This window comes from Marmota monax, unplaced genomic scaffold, assembly GCF_021218885.2.
Source record: "Marmota monax isolate L192 unplaced genomic scaffold, Marmota_monax_Labrador192_F-V1.1 WCK01_AAM20220418_F8-fsc00304, whole genome shotgun sequence".
Lineage (NCBI taxonomy): Eukaryota > Metazoa > Chordata > Mammalia > Rodentia > Sciuridae > Marmota > Marmota monax.
Window position 1 is genome coordinate 1,286,159 of NW_026694168.1, and position 17,669 is coordinate 1,303,827.

The 17,669-nt window shown below is 30.0% G+C and overlaps 1 protein-coding gene across 3 annotated transcripts in view; it reads left to right on the forward strand.

Moving 5' to 3' along the window:
• Positions 1-17,669, forward strand: part of LOC124107713 (ubiquitin carboxyl-terminal hydrolase 15) — a gene marked incomplete at its 3' end in the record, with an annotated part of 108,825 nt that overhangs the window by 58,120 nt on the left and 33,036 nt on the right. For 2 of the 3 annotated variants that reach the window (XM_046465878.2, XM_058585995.1), the window contains 2 exon segments: positions 9,745-9,831; positions 15,075-15,219. In XM_046465878.2, coding sequence (XP_046321834.1) covers positions 9,745-9,831; positions 15,075-15,219 — 232 coding nt within the window. 3 annotated transcript variants of the gene reach the window in all.

Sequence of the window (17,669 nt, forward strand, 5' to 3'; positions counted from 1 at the left end):
GTCTTTATGGTGTGCCCAGGAATTTGCATTTTAGGTGTTTCTTATGAACAAGAAAAAAATTTAAATGTTACTGTAGAGGGCATATATTAAAGCATTTTACTTGTCTGACTTTCCTAAACCACTGAAAAAAAAGGAATGTTGTTGAAAATGGAAATGAACTGAAACTATGTGTGCTCATCTGAAGCATAAATTTTGGGAGTGGTGGTTTTTACTTTTGAGAAGAAATACTAAATATTCAAAGATGTTAAGGGTAAAATGATTTTTTTAAAAAACATGTAGTTCTGTAGTTACTGTGTGTGTATTTTAATTAGCATATCAAACAATCCATTGTCTACATTAGAAATCTAAGCACTACTAGAAGTTTTCTAATTGAACTTTTCTGCTAAATATCAACATAATTTAAATTTTTCATCTTTATATTTATGCTATATATTAAGAATACTCAATGCTTATTTGTTTTTTGAAAGCTTGCATTTCTAGTTTCTAAGTATCAGATTTCTTACAACCTCTCAAAAGCATGGCCTCTTCTAATGGTACCTTAAAATTTGACCATTTATTTTCCAAGGATATTTTCCTAGCATTAAGTGAATAGTCTAATTATTCTGTTGGGGATGTTTGGCTAATTGAATCTTGAATTTCTAAAAAAAAGATTTTAAAGTAGAAAAACTGTAGAAGCCTTGAGGAGGGGGTCCTAAAGAGTAGAAACCTGCACAATTAGGTTAACTTTTACTTTATCAGAAAAATTAAGGTTGACAACTCATTTCTTAACTGTGGCTTCTAGCTGAAGTACAACCTATTAAATAATTATGTTATGGTCAAAATTCCTTTTTGTGAGGGTAGCATTTGAATTTAATCCATTCATTTTCATTAATTCTTTAAAAAATATTTTTTAAAAATGATTAAGTTTTTGGAGAAAAGAAGCTAAAGAGACAATGATGATTCTAAAGACTGTTTTTATGGACTAGAAAGCATCCAGAGAATTTACCATCAACCAGATAAAGCAGTGGCTGAAAAAAAAAATCTAATGGAAAAATACTGCTGATAATTATACATTGTCTCTCTGCCATTTGTAGAGTTCTGATTAATAAAATTCTAAATTGATGACTGAAACTCTCAAGTGTAAACTTAATCTAATGCCATAATAGTATTTTTACAGCATTCTATTCCTGAAAAATCTGCTTGGAAGAGAAAGCACTTTGTGAATAAAACTATTGCATACTGCTTTTTTTGTTGGCACATATAATAGGAATCATTGTAACTGCAATATTCTGTTTCTGCTTTTCTGTTTCAAACACTTCTTTAGATTATTTTGAAGAGTAATTAAGCCCAGTTCACATATGTAACTGCAAGAATTAATTGATTCAGAAATGGTGCATAGACCTATTTGGTTAAAAAATTATTAAAATACATATTAGGAAACCTTACATAAAGTGTTGATTTCATTTTAACAAATTGTACTGAAGCTTTTACATTTTATCTTATTGTTCCCATTAAGAAACAGTCACGGAATAACTTTTTCTGAGACTTGTAAAATGTGAGATAGTGGAACAGCCAAATAAAAGTGTTATGATACAATTAAAAGATATGGAACTAAAGTTTGGAGAGTAATGAGCACTGCAGGGATGCAGTCACGTTCATAGATTTGGGAAGTTAAAGTGTATGTGAATTATCAGAAAATGTAGAGAACAGTATACAAAATTTAAAGGGTATCACAAAGTATTGATACTAGAGGATCAAATAGAATAATCATGAAGGTTCAGAAAATTTGTTTCTATGGTCAGTAAAGCTAAAAGTTGAAGAGATGGGAGGGATAAAGAACAGAGGGTTAATGAACTTGACAAGCAGAGACCTTTGTTTAAACTAGCATGTAAATTCAGGCAGCAAGATGGGAGTGGGAAGTAGATGACTAGGGAAAAGATGCTAGTCAGAAAATGGTACAACTGGTGTACAAGTACTCCTCATGAAATATACTTATTTATCAAAGGTGGTACTTGGTTGGAGAGGAAGGATTCCCAGACAGGAAGATAAATCTGTTTGTTATTTAAGTATATACATTCTAGGTATTTGTCGCTTAAAGGCAAAGGTGTCATGATAATATTAAAGTAAAATTTCTATATACTGCTATTTACCAATAAATTTAAGATTTTAAATGTTTATATAAATTTTGCATTGTTAAAATATATATGGGTTAAACAGATCATTTCTACATCCAAAACTTCTACCAAAGTACTATTCCACTTTCTGTTGTGAAAAAATAATGTATAACCTAGTACTAGATCTGTTTTTATCAAACAAACCACATGGTCACAGTTATGATTAGCCGATGTTAGCATCAATACTTAAAAGCAGTATCTAGGTTTAGTTGAAGTTAGAAAATTTAGACAGTGAAATACATGTGTAAATGAATATAATTTTAAGTGTAGACTTCTCAGTAAATGCTTGACAACGTTCATAGATACCCAGGAATACTTACAGGTTAAACATATCTGAAATGCTTGGGGGACTGGAGAAAGAGCTCAATTGGTAGAGTGTGGGACCAGAAGTGTTTCAGATTTCTGAATATTTGAATAGACTTCACCAGTTGAACATTTCTAATCCAGAAATCTGAGAAACTAAAATTTGAGAATTTTTGAGTGTCAAGTGCTCAAAAAGTTTCAGATTTTACAACTTTTCAAATTTTAGATTTTCAAACTGGATATCTATCCTGTATTGGATACTTTCTTTCTCTTCTAGTTAGTTCCAAAAAAGATTTGAGCAGTTTATAAAATTTACAGTAACACATAAAAGTCAAGGTTACCTGTTTAAATAGGTCAGAAATTAGGACAAATGTAAAATAATTGTATTTACATTATAAGATGAAATCAGAGAAGATAAGTTAGCTGGTACAAGTATTAAGGGCCTTTTTTTATTAAAATTGATATACATAGGTATGAACTTTTTTGGATCTCAAGTCAAACTAACCAACTGAAAGAAAAAATAATGCATTTTAGATAGTTGGAAAAATGAGCACAAAACTATATTTGGTTGGGACTGGTAATGGTATGTGGTGATTAAAACAAAAAGATCCCTGTTAGGGATGCATGCTAGTATTTATGGGTGAAATTATAAGTCTTTGGAACTTACATTAGTCCACAAAAAGAGGGGAGAAGGGAGGAAAGGGATGCTTAGGGAATTATAGTTAAAACAAGAATGGCAAATGGTCATTGTTGAAGAATTGCTGATATTGAGAGTTTATGTATGTTTCAGAATTTCTGTAATAAAAGTTTAAAATACATTGTGAATTTGATGCTGAGCATAATAATGACTGAAGAAATGACAGCAGCTTCATCTTTTAAAGTGGAAAGTTATATATTACAAATACTTTCTGTAAAATTAAGCAATCAAAATAAGAAACAAAAATAAAACTATGAAAAGCAATGTATTGTAAATTCTTGCGTATCGTTAAGTACCTAATCCCCTGCCTGTCATGCAGGAGGCATACAGAAAACGCTTCTTGAACTGAACTATCTGTATCTCACTTAGAAGATGATATTTTTTAAGAGATTTTAATTTTTTTCTTTAAGAACTTGGCTTATGATTGTTGTTAGAAACAGTTTAAAGTTGGTCTTGCTTTTGTTGATAATTTTTGCTTTGTCTAGCATGATTAGATTTTATAAAGTTGGGTTGTTTTACAATGTTAGGTTTGAAATAAATATAAAAATCTTTTTAATAACTATTTTGCTATGTTAGCATTCAGACTTCTACATTTTGATTGTTCAATATCATGGCATTCAGTTTCCATGTATGATAAATATTCAGGTCACTTACCAAGAAAAACTTTGTTTCTGTTGAAGCAAGAAGCTCAATTTAACCTTGAATTACATGCTTTTAGTTGAAACATATTGGACATAGAGGAATTCAGATACTATAAACATTCAGTTGTCAGGGGTAAGGTTTAATTTTCTCTGAACCACTTAAGCTAAATTAATGTCTTGCCTTTTTTTGTCCTATTTAAGAGATTAATCCCTGCCTTATATTACAGCTAGACCAAACTGGCCAAGATTAGCTTAACGCTAGGTAAGTGGCTTGGTATCCAGTCAGTATATCATATTTCAAACATTTCTTTTCTCCCCTCTAGAAAGCCACTAGAAAATGAAAAATATAATTTCTAAATTACATCATGGAAAGAAAAAAGGGTTCTGATTATTATCTGTAGACTTATGAGTCAACCCTTAAACAACCTGACATTAATTCCACAAATTTTAACTAGATTGGACTACTTAACTGATATGTACTCATTTGTCAGTAATATCAATAAAAGCATTTTTAAATTGTCTTCCTTCAACTTCACCTGTGGACAACATATATTTTTAGCTGATCTACTTGCTATTTAAGGACAACTATAATTTTTATATCATTTCATCCTAGACTTTGCCTTTTCTTTCATTAATTCCCCCTCTCCTACATGTATAAAATGCCTACCATACTGTTTTGTTTCTTTTCTAATGTCATCATCCCTTTTGACCTATGAACATAAACAAATCTCTCCCACATTGAAATATAAAAACGTTAACTTGCTCCAAATACCGCCTTTTTAGTATCCAACTTTTTGCAAAAGGCTTTACTTAATGTTCATTGCCACCCATGCATAATTTAACAAAGTCTTATTTGTTGTTTTTATCCAGTTTGACTTTAATACTTCTTTTTGATTGCTGACTCCCAGAGTTCCCTGAATTTTAATCCACACTACAAATGTTTTTCAAGAACTATTCTCACCTCTCTGACCAATCCTCTCTTCCTCTTCAGTGTCACCACATTTGATTTTGCAGATGGTGTATAGCCTCTTGCATTACATGTGAAAGTCTCTCCCTGTCATGGTCCATTAAACAAGTTCACTGACTATAAAGAGCAGCTGTGCTCAGACCTTAAATGCATTCATAATATACAAAATTTGTCTGAAGATCTTTTCATACCATAGTAGGTACTCAAAGGTTATAAGTTCTATGTTAATCCTCTCCCACAACTCAAAACTAACACAAATATGCCATCCTGTATTCTTGCCTGTAACTCTTTTGAATTCTCAATTTTCTCTAAATGTCACATAGAACTTGGAGATTTCTTAGAAAATTGGGAATGGAACCACCATTTGACCCAGCTATCCCTCTCCTCAGTCTATACCCAAAGGACTTAAAAAAGCATACTACAAGAACACAGCACAATTCACAATAGCTAAACTGTGGAACCAACCTAGATGCCCTTCAATAGATGAATGGATTAAAAAAAATGTGGCATATATACGCAATGGAATATTACTCAGCAATAGAAGAGAATAAAATCATGGCATTTGCAAGTAAATGGATGGAGTTAGAGAAGATAATGCTAAGTGAAGTTAGCCAATTCCAAAAAACTAAATGCCAAATATTTTCTTTGATATAAGGAGGCTGATTCATAGTGGGATAGGGAGAGGGAGCATGGGAGGAATAGATGAACTGTAGATAGAGCAGAGGGGTTGGAGGGGAAGGGAGGGTGGCATGGGGTTATTAATGATGGTGGAATGTGAGGATCATTATTAGCCAAAGTACAGGTATGAAGACACAATTTGGTGTGAATATACTGTGTATACAACCAGAGATATGAAAAATCATGCTCTATATGTGTAATAAGAATTGTAATGCATTCCTCTGTCATATATAAATTTAAAAAAAGAACTTATCACAACAGATTGAACAAAATCTATTTACTCTACTTCCTATCCCCTCAACCTCAACAGTATTTATTTCCTGCATTCCTTGTTTAACTACTATCTCAGAACCATCTTGAGTTCCTCTTTCCACCTCACTCCTTTCAAGTTAGCAAGTCTTGCAGTTTCTATCTCCTAAATCTGAAATTTTTAAGTGTTTTGTCTCAGTTCCCCTTTACATGCTTAAAAATTATTAATGAATTAAAAAAAAAAAACTTCTGTTCAGGTGGGTTTTTAATCAAGTGTTTATCATAATAGGAATTAAAATTAAATTTTAAGGTATTTATAAATAACAGCGCTGAGCCATTATCTTTTGATGTAGCTTACGAAGGATAACTTTTCTTTAAAAAAAAAAAACTAAGAAAAATAGCATTATTTTACATTTTTGCAAATTTCTTTACTATCTACATGAATAGAAAACAACTAAATTCTCATGTGCTTCTGCATTTAATTTATTGTGGCACACTATTTGTATGAAGTACATGAAGGAAATTTATCTTCATATAGCTACGTAGTTGAAAATGGGAATAGTATTTTCTGACATTTGATACCTTATAAAAACTTGACCAGAGGTGGTTTAAGTATTAAAGGTTAATTACAGTGTGGATCAGAAACCACACTGTACAATGAATCTTTTGTACTTTTCCATTAAGACCAATCATTTGTAATTTTATGCATTTTGGTTATTTGAAGAATATTGATTCACTGAATTAGGCAAATCTTTCTTATGTTGATACACTCCATTATATAATTTTTTATAAATCACTTTCTTGGGGGGGGGGGGGGGATACCATGGATTGAATCCAGGGATCCTCCTGCCTCAACCTCCTAAGCTGCTGGAAATACAAGTATATGCCTCCACACCTAGCTGTAATTCACATTTTTAAAAATTTTATGAGAAATGTCTGGGATCCAAGAACCACATGGTAGCAGAACTTTTTTCAAAAATTCTGTTTTTTGATTGAAAACTCAGATTTTTTATTATTGGCGATACTTTTAGTTATTTTCCTTGAAATAGTAGGTTCCCTTAATTCATTTTTGAGAAAATGTGTACTGGATAACCAAGTCTTAGTAGCCACCGGAAGTTGTGTTGTGGTGTTGTTTGGATTTTGGTTGTGTTCTTACAATACTGAGGATTGAACATAGGGCCTTGCACATTCCCACCTCTGCCCCTTTTTCTTTCCTCCCTCCCTCCCTCCCTCCCTCCCTCGTTAAGTTTCCCAGGCTGACCTGAAACATGCAGTCCCTGCCTCAACCTCCAGTTGTTCTCCTGTGTAGGAGTGAAGAGTGGTGCTATAAAAACAGTGACTGGTTTCACTTGCAGTTCAAACAATTACACAAATTTTTCCTCATGAAAGCCATGGTACTTCCATATGTAGCAGATGTGCTGCTTCCTGCAAACTTCCCAATTTGTCATATAATATTAAAAAGTAGCAAAATTAAGAGTCTAGATTTAATAAAAATCAATAATTTTTATTTTTCAACATGATTTTCATCAATGAAATTTTGTTTTCTACTGTGGAAAAGTGAAGAATATAGCATCACTGTTACTGCTTTGATTGATGTTAATGTGCCATCAGTTTTATCCACCATTGTTTTTGCATTATCAGCACAAATACCCACCCAGTAAAAACTGTCAAGTGATATTTAAATAACATATTGGTATTATAATGAAAATAATTTTAACACAAATACCATGAAAGGGTCTTAAAGAACCCTAGGGTCCAGGTACTATACTTTGAAAATGCTTCCAAAACATCGAAGATATGTTGCAGTTGCCCACACCATTTTCTTAACTTCAGCCCTTTTAAATTTTCCCCTTTGTTATCTTTATAGTCTCCTACTGACCTTCCAGCCTTCATTCTATTTTTATTCCTGAGTTATCTTTTCTAGAATGTAAATATGATTTTGTTGATCACCTATTAAAGTTTTTCAACAAGTCCCAGCACAATTGGATCAAATCCATTTTCCTTAACAGAACATAGTGGCCCTTTATTATCATACCTACTTTACTAACTTCTGTTCCTATCACTATATATTGTTTTGCTGGATTTACTGATAATTTCCTAAACACATCATATTTTCTATGATCTCACATTTGCAAATGCTTTTCTTTCTACCTGGAATATTTCTAGTTCTCACCTGTTCCTTTCACTGAACATCATGTTATACCTACAGAATGTTGTATTAAAATTTGTTATCACATTTATATTGTTTTGTAGGTATTTTACTTAGTGTCAATTTTCCCTGAACTGTCTGTCTCTTTTGTATTCCTAGTTTGAATGAATTCCACAGAAACTGTTATCAAAATACAACTTAATTCTTTTTCTTGTAATATAATCCATAGGTAAAGTTAGTAACGAAGAGTTTTAAAAAAAAAGCACAGATGGACAGAAAAAGGAAAAAAAATTAAATAAATACACATCTATATGCTCCTCAGCCATTTTAAAAAAAAAATTTTAATATATTGATGGACCTTTATTTTATTCATTTATTTATATGTGGTGCTTAAAATCAAACCCAGTGTTCACATGTGCTACTCAAGTGCTCTACCGTTGAGCCACAATCCCAGCCCTCCTCAGCCATTTTTATTAGAAGTAGTAATATATTTTTTATTTCCATATTTCTTACTGATTGATAGAAGGGAACAAACATTTCCATTTATATATGTGTTCCTGAAAAATTGTAATGAATCATATTTTGAAAAATTGACATCCTTAATCCATAACTCTAATCATAGTAGGGTTTTTTCATAGTTAAAAAAAACTCTGAATATAGCAGCAAAAATGCCAAGATATTTCTGTTATTGAAAATAATAGTATTCTAAAATTACTTTTAAGTGTGTTTTCTACATTATTTTCTATTAAAGCTTGGTTGATTGTATTTTTTGTTTTAACTTAATATAGTAAAATGACATTTTATTAAAGATATTTCTGTCAGAAAGTTGCCTAAAGAGAAGTTTTACTTAAGTAATCCTTTAATACACAGCCTTCACAAAAGAAGGTTTTTTTGTTTTGTTTTGTTTTGGTGGTGCTGGTGATTGAATCCAGGGTATTATGCATGTAAGAAAATGAAAGAAATTTTTGATAGATTATATAATATATAAAACTTCAAAAGTTGAATTTTTCTTACATACCATTTATTATGTGTAGTACATTTATACACGTGCACATGTATTTTTTTTTCTGAATCCAAATTATCTGAAAGTAGATTTTGTAGATTAAACTTTCCTACCCATTGACCATTTCATAGTTCCTTAGTAACTTAATAGAGGAAACAAAATAATTTTTAGAAACTTATCTGTTTGGGCCTCACTAATTTATAATTAGCAATGAATTAGTTAACTGGCTTGAAACCTAACGTTTTAGAGCCCCTGGACTAGATATTGCCTGGTGAATTGAAATTGTGTACAAAATTTCAAAGGAAATTGAATCTTTCAGAGACCTTTAAGTAATTTAATCATTTCTATATAGTAGGTTTGTTGGTTATAAATTATGCCTTTAAAGTGTACTTATTAGTTAAAAGCCAGAGGTGATTTTGGGCAAATTTTACTACTTAGGTTTGATTGAAACTCTCTGTGCTCTTAGGTCCGCCTTGCCTTAAAATTTTTAAGAATTGATAATATTCTCTGTTCTCTGTCAGTGTATATATAACTAGAATGCCAGTGGTACCTACTGAGAAACAAAAGTAGAAAATTTTCATTCCATTAATTTATGGAAAGTGATTATAAAATGTTAATAGTTGTTACCTTAACTCTGAAATGGGTATGTACAGTTAGTAAATTTATAGGAATAATAACAAGGTGTATATTTAATTTGAAAATAGCTCCCTTTTTATTATATATGAAAAGGACAAATATAGTACAAGTTAAAAACCAAAGGATATATAGTAATTTTGCTCATAAATCTGTTTTCCAGCATTCATTTACTACAAACATTGTCATCTGTTAGTTCTTTTCTTTATTTCATAATTATTTTCAAAATTCTTCATTTTTTATCTAATTTAACATTTTCATATTTTTAAAGGTCCCCAGGTGCATCCAATTTTTCAACTTTACCAAAGATCTCTCCTTCATCTCTATCAAATAATTATAACAACATCAACAACAGAAAGTAAGCACTGAATCTTAAAAACTCTTTGTTTAATTGATCGCCCTATTTTGGTTGCAAAAAAAATCTCTTGTATCTAAAATTTAGGATAAAAGCTTAATGCATTAAACTGGTTTTCTTTTAAATTACTGGTCAGTTCTTCCATGAGTAATTTCCTAAGAAAGAAAGCACATTTATAAACTATTTCTTGATTTAATATGAATACTATAATAGTTAACTGAAAGAAAGAAATGAAACATTTTTGAAATTTTATATTCTAAATATTATTGAAATATATAGAAATTTGTTATAACTCATTTTTTGTAGGACAGATATAAACTTCAGGTGTCATTTTGGAACTAGATGTATAGTCACCTAAAATAATATTTTTAAAGTGTTTATCAGTGCTTCTCAGCTGGAAAGCACACACAAATTTTATGTTTATGAAAAAGACAATTACATTTTCTTAAAAAGAGGTTTAGAAAAACAATTCCTTCCCCCCCCAAATTGGTACAATGTGGAAATTTGAAATTTAGAGAAGTTATGTGAAAGTATGTGCTATATTGCTATAATAAAAAAGGTTGAAAGTCATCTGAGCTTTAAATATAATACCTGACTATGGGTGTATTACCTTGAAAATTGTCATATCTATTTTATTGGAAAAAGTAAAAAGAAAACCTCCTCATTTATAGTTAGCCCAATCAATTTACTAAAAGAACTTTGATCCAGAGATGAATATTTTCCTTTTATTTCATGGATCTGTGTGTGTGCGTTGTGGTTTACATATTAGGTTAACAGTTTAGATAAATATTTTGACTATTTGTCCAGGTCATAAATGGCATCTGATAATTCTTATCAATAAATTCAAAAAGACTAACTTGTGAAATAATCTTTGAAATAACACCAATAATTAAATTCATAAATTTAATTTTCCCTTAAGATTAATATCTTTAGTGGGGGACTTGGTATCTGGATTATAAATAGATGACAATAATTAAAATAATTTTAGAAAGAAAAAATGACAAAGGATTAATTTTACATATCACAACAACATGTTATAATGATATAAAAATTTAGTACTGACCAAAAATACACATACAGATTGATGGATTCAGACAATCCAGAAGCATACCTTCTTATATAAAAGAAGTTAATGTGATCAGAAAGCATTCTAGACTAATGGAGAATGGGTCAGATTAGATAATTACCAGGCATATAAAAAGGGGGAAGTAAATGGAAAAAAAATACTTACTAAAAGTGAATTTTTTAAAAGAATAAATATCAAGCTCTAGAAAATAAGAGAAATGGACAAATGATATAAATGTGTAATAAAATAAAGGAATTAAACGTAAGATAAACATTTTAAATGTCATATTTATCACCAATTAGAGTTTTGTAAATTAAAACCATAAAAAAAACTTTGTTTACTTTCTCCTGCCTCAGTCACATTGAGAAACTTAAACACAGTCTTATTCATTCTTATAAGATTCTCTTTCATGGTTGGAATATTAGTACAGCTTTTCTAGAAAATAGTATTTACATCTTTATATCAGTAATTCATAAAGATACATGTATTTTGTGTATTAGCATTACACTACAATACTGAAAACACCATGAATATCCAAAGTTAAAGTATAACACTTTTTTTCTATTTAAAATTATATATCCACAGGCAAAAAGGATGAAACAGTATTATCCTGTAATTGTTTGTATTTTATGTAATATCTTTTAATTCATCAAAAGCTTTCCTGTATGAGATAAAGTCTTAACTTGTGTTCCTACCAATTGTAAATCACTCCCACATTTGTTGTAAAAGAATTTATTTACAGGTATAACATGTATTTATGGTCATTCTTTGGAGAGATTTTTAACATTGTTTGTATACTGTATTGAATATAGACTGTTTTGATTGGAATCTGTGTGTTTCTGTTTTTATCCATTTCCTCCCCAACATAATAAAAATGGTAGTACGATCTTATATCAAAACCTCTGACTACAGGAATTTTAAACCAGGTTTAATGATTTTATTCCTATGACTAGATTTTATTTTTAGCTAACTAAATTCAAGACAGTAAAACAATCTTTTGTATTAGGAAATTTTAATAGTGAAAACCTACTGAGAATCCACATGCTGTGGTTATTTTTGAATTTAAAAGTAAATTTTATTTATGTATTACCTTTCTTAGGCATAGAACTTAAGCATTCATAGAATGGAAGGGAGTTTTTGTTGTTTTTACCTTTAAAACTCTGAACAAAAAGTTATTTTATGTGAAAGTCTATTTCTTATATTTCCATTCTACGTGTGGAAGTTTAAAGCTTCAAATGGAAATAGCATAGTTTCTCTGAAAGTATGTTAATAGATAATGAATGGCCTTTTTAAATTAAGTGCATTCTTGAAAATTCATGTATGTGGAAATATTCTGTAAGTATAAATTATATAGTAAAATCAGTAGTTATAGTACATAAGCTTATATGAAATATATTTACAAGTTCAAGACTTGAACTATCCTGTACTTATACATTATTAAGATATAAAACTTTCATTTCCAGAAATAAGAATATTATAAAGATAATACCATATGCTTGGAATTATTTAAAGTTAAAAAAGTTTTTATTAAAACTAAAACTGTGAAGAGTCCATTGGTGAAGTACAGTTTGTTTACTGTATGTAATTTTATCTGTAGGTCCATAGTTGTCTCAATTATACTTTATGTGCATTTTTTAATGTCTGTCAAATTGTTTCTCTGGTTATAGGTTTATCACCTGCATAGTTCTCTCCTGCTATATTTGAGTTGATATATTACTAACACTTTCTTAAAAATGTTTTAATGTATTTGTTTTCTGGACTATGGCATTCCACATGAGAACACATTTCTGTTTTTCTAAATTTATTTAAATCTCTCATTTGAAATGGAAATGATTCCCTGTATAACATTAATGCACAAACAGGAACTGTGGATTTGGAGACAGAAGAGTTAGCCATATGACTCTTGACAAGTTCCTTAGCTGAGACAATTGTTTCATTAACTACAAAGTGAGCATAATTATGGTTATTAATATTAAAATATATATGATGTCAAGAGTCAGTACTGATTGAAATTTTTATACAAAGATAAGTTTTGATTTTATAAAAATCTGTTGCATTTTTAATTTATCTTCATTAAAGAGGATAGATTTATAATATAGAATTAATCTAGCATTGTATTAAAATTCCCATATACTTCTGTAAATTTATTTTTGCAAAGTAGCATAAGCTTAAAAGATGATAACTAGATTTTTTTTTTTAATGAAATAATTAGCAGATGTGGTCATAAAAGACTTCCATTGAGGCTTTCTTTAGGACCTAGGTTCCATGTATTTTTTTTGAAGTATTGTAGACAACTGCTAGTTTTGGTATTTTCCATGATGAACTTTAATATATAATTTAAAGTGCACATAACATATGAAATACAAGTGATGAATCAATAATATTTAAGTATTTTAAATTGATTGATTTTCATTATTATCATTGAGTATCTAAACTATTGCAGTCTTTGGGCAAGTTTTATACTTACCCTGTCATTTAAAACAAAGGCATAGATACCCTTTAAAGAGTCAGAAATCTGAATATATACTTTTGGAATGAGCATGTAAATGTGTTTTTAATGTTTACATGGGAAGGCGGGTAGGTATGAGCCTGTGTTAGGGCATTCTTCCCTATGTGCTCTGGCTACTTACATCTTACTATAATTTTACCATCAGACCCATATAGATACATATTATTTTTTTCTTCTCTATGATGTGTACAATGTACAGAAAATGCAGTTCTTAGACTTTTTAAGTATACAAAAGACTTGATTTTTTAAGTTTAAAACAAATTTCTACTAATCTGAATTTGAATTGATCAAGGTTGCATTTCTTTGGGCACTGCTCTTTTGTAAGGTGGATTGTTTTGAGAGTTGGGTCTGTCTTTTTGTTTAGAGAAGGGAGCTTTTTCTGAAAAAATGCATAATATTAATGTGTATGATTTGGGATTGATTTGGTTTTATATTGTGTTTTACTAGTTCAGTTTGGAGGGGTATGTTTACATTTACTAAAGCCTTTGTTAAATATGCAATAGTATAGTTCACTTAAATTATAATAATCTAGGGATAGTATAGTGTATAAAATAATAAAATGAATTATTTTAAATTATAAAAAATTATATTGTTTTAAAATAATACCAGGAATAAATTATAGCCAGAGGAGATAAGTGGAGTTACTGATTCATCACATTTATTTATAAACTGTATTTTATTTACATCATTATTTGCTTTTAGCACATGACCTTGATTCTCATTCAGGTTTGTTCTAATGAGTAAAAAGGAATGATTGAAAGTATGCTTTTCTGAATTATGTCCAAACTATCCATCATAAATATTTTATAAGATAGGTAGGCTATTAAAAATTAAGGGAGAATTCATTCTTTTCCACAAAATTTATTTTTTATTATGTGTAGAAAAAAGGAACCATTTAACTTATTTATGGACTTCTTAATTCTTTCAAAAATTATCCTGATTTTTCTAAATTTTAGATAATAGCTTTTTTAAGATTAACATTTATTACACTGAGAGTACAAATTATCCTGAGTTAATATTTATCTAGTTAAATAACCTGTATTATTCTACCAAGCTAAGAAAAACGCAAGGTAAATAATATAGGAATGTACTTGCTTAGAATCACTTTTTTGCATTCCTGATCACCTAGACTTTTTTCTGCATTTGAATACTAGATTTTGCTGGTCTAGCATAGAATTTATAAATAGAATCTTCAGTGCATCAGAACAGTGATGTCACAGTGGCCTTGGAAATCTCTGCTCTCACCTGTAACTAAAGCACAACTCTTCCTATTTCTACTGTTCTCACTCTACTGGATGCAAAAGGAACATAAATGAGATGATTTATTGCTGCGGGTGGTGTTTAAAATCTGAATGTTTTAAATTTGATGGAGCAATGAAGAATGGAGCAAGCTGTGATGCTGCTCCTGTTAATCAATGGTAGAAAGATATAATAGTGGTTTATATTGGTTGGTGTGGTATTTGATTGCAGTAATTTTGTTGATTGGATAAAGAGTACATTAATTTAGAGGGGTTAATTGATTTGAGAATCATGTCTTTAAAAGTACCTGAATTGTGTTTCTTAAAAGAAATGTAATGACTAACCATCTCAAAAATAAAATGAAGTATTCTGTTCATTACAACTATATTGTAATGTAATTGGCTGCATTTTAAATTTTTTTCTTTCTTCCAGTGTGAAAAACTCAAATTATTGTCTCCCATCATATACTGCTTATAAGAACTATGATTATTCAGAACCTGGAAGAAACAATGAACAGCCGGGCCTTTGTGGCCTAAGTAACTTGGGAAATACGTGTTTCATGAACTCAGCTATTCAGGTAGGTCTTGTTAAACAATGTGAAACTCATGTCTCATGGAATTTATTGATATAAAAATAATAGATAGGTTTTTCATATCAGAACATGAGTATTAGATGTATTTGGGGAATTTATGTACACACATTGACTCATTCATTATACTACTAGTGGTAGAATATTATTTTATTGTTCCTCAATTAGGTAGCATATGATTGATGACCATTTTGTAGAGTAGATTAAATAGTACTTCATGCAAAAATGTGATTCTTAACAGAAAGCTTAGGCTCTCTAAGGAAAAAAGTAAACTAGTGAGATCTCTCTCTTCAGTAGAAGTCTAATGCTTTTTTTTTCCCTTGTCACCTCCTGTCCCTGCCCTTAACCTTAATGGGAAATTTTAAAAATGGGAAATTTTTGTGGACCTTTTCTATACATATTTTAACAAATCACTTTGCCTTCGATATCTTTTAATTTGGGGATGTATGAAATTACTGCCTTTATCCCCACCCCACCCCATTTTCATGTCACTTCCCTTTTCTTTCTATTCTATACCCCCTTCTGACTTAATTTGTTAAATTTGTACTTTGATTGTAAAGTAATAAAAGATGTATTTTAATATCACTGTCACTGTGTGTAAAATTAGGGATAGTTATTCCATTCCCCTTTTACAGATAAAATTCTATGTTTAAAAAAGCCTAGGATAATGGTAAACTGACTATTCTTGATATTTGAATTTTAACCTTTTCTTGTAAATCTTTTTGGTGAATTCTGAATTTTTAGTTTTTAGTCTGAATATTTTATTCTACTCACATTTTAATATTGAATCTCCTCTGCATAGGAATCAACCTTCACATATGTAGGTAACATGTAGATCAAGAATTGATGACATTATAACACATCTTTAAGTGAATTATTTTGTACATTGTCATTAATCCAGTTGTCTCCTAAATTAACCATTGTCTTTATAGCATTCTTGGAAAATTAAAATTTAACTGGGGTAACTGTAGGCCAGGAGTAACCTTTTAGAAACTTGGGAGAAGGGGGAGACCTAATTAGTAATTTTCTGATTTCATTGTATAGAATTGAGCCACTCACAAAATAGCATATCTGTTTAAGTGGATATAATATAGATTAATAAACTCTTCTTTAAATCTTCTTTGAATGAGTAATACTGTTTATTCCTTAATGTGAATTAGTTTATTTAAAATTATTTTTCTAGTATTCCTGTTCTAGCTAAACAAAATAAGTTTTTTTGTTTGTTTTTTCTGGAAGTTAAGAAGGGGGAACTCATCTGAGAAGACCACGCTAAAATTATTATTATCCTGATAGCTCTTTAGATAACAAAAGTAAAATACTGAGTACTAAACTTTCAGAGAAAGGGACAGAACAGGCTTATTATAATTTGGTTTGTGTTTGGACTACCCTCCCTGGCCATAAAAATCCTTTCATATAATCTCTGGAAAGTACTTTATACAAAATGTGGTTGCACCAGTACCAGAAAACCTTCTTTTAGGGTCCCAAAGTCATGTAATTTTATATAACTCTTTACTCTCACAATAGCAAAATTACTTTGACTCCTGAGGCTTGATATTAGCTTGATGTTTTGTTTTGATAATCTGGTATAGAAAATCGATCTCAGTGCTTTTTCATTAAGATTAAGAAAATATTTTTACAACATAGACAATAGAAATTTGAGTCTATCAGAAGAGAACCAGAGTGTTCAAGCTAATCATTCATGGGAGGCTCTGGCCAGCCTTCAAATTAAATTCCTTATAAGGCAGTAATGCTCTCTAGTTTCCTGTGCCTTTAACATAGTCTGTTTAGTTAATTTCCGTATGATTAACTGCAGTTTTTCAAAATGGGTATTAAAATTAAATCATCTAACCAAGCAAGTGAGCTAGATTTAGCATTTGAATAGCTTTCTTATATGCTGTGTTTAAGGTGTAAGAAACTTCATTTTATTCATTTTTGCTTCTGTTCAAAGCTATTTTATTACAATAAATTTGCAGATCTACCACTTACCCTGTCAATATTTTTCACCATCCTATCTATCTTCCATTTTAATTGAGACATAGACACAAGAGTGATGTTTGTAATTTTTATGATAGTAATCATAAAGATTTTTTATGAAAACTTAAGCACTCATTATTTTAAGCAGTGAATATTATTTCATGTCTGTATCTTTCGGAAACTGTACTTTCTCTAAAATAAAATTCTGCAGACAAGTCATAGAAGAAAAAAGTGACTTTTGTTTTGCTGCTTTTGACTTTTAATACAAATTGAGAATTAGGAAAGCTAGGACTTTAGTTTTGTTTTCTTTAAAATGCTATGGTTTTAAATTGATTTAGACATCAGCTCTCAAGCTGAAAATTCATTGTAAAAGGAAATACAAAATAATGATATTCCTCTGCTTCACAAACATCCATGTTCATAGGTCCATAGATGAGAAGACTAAGAGATAACTAATAAAATAG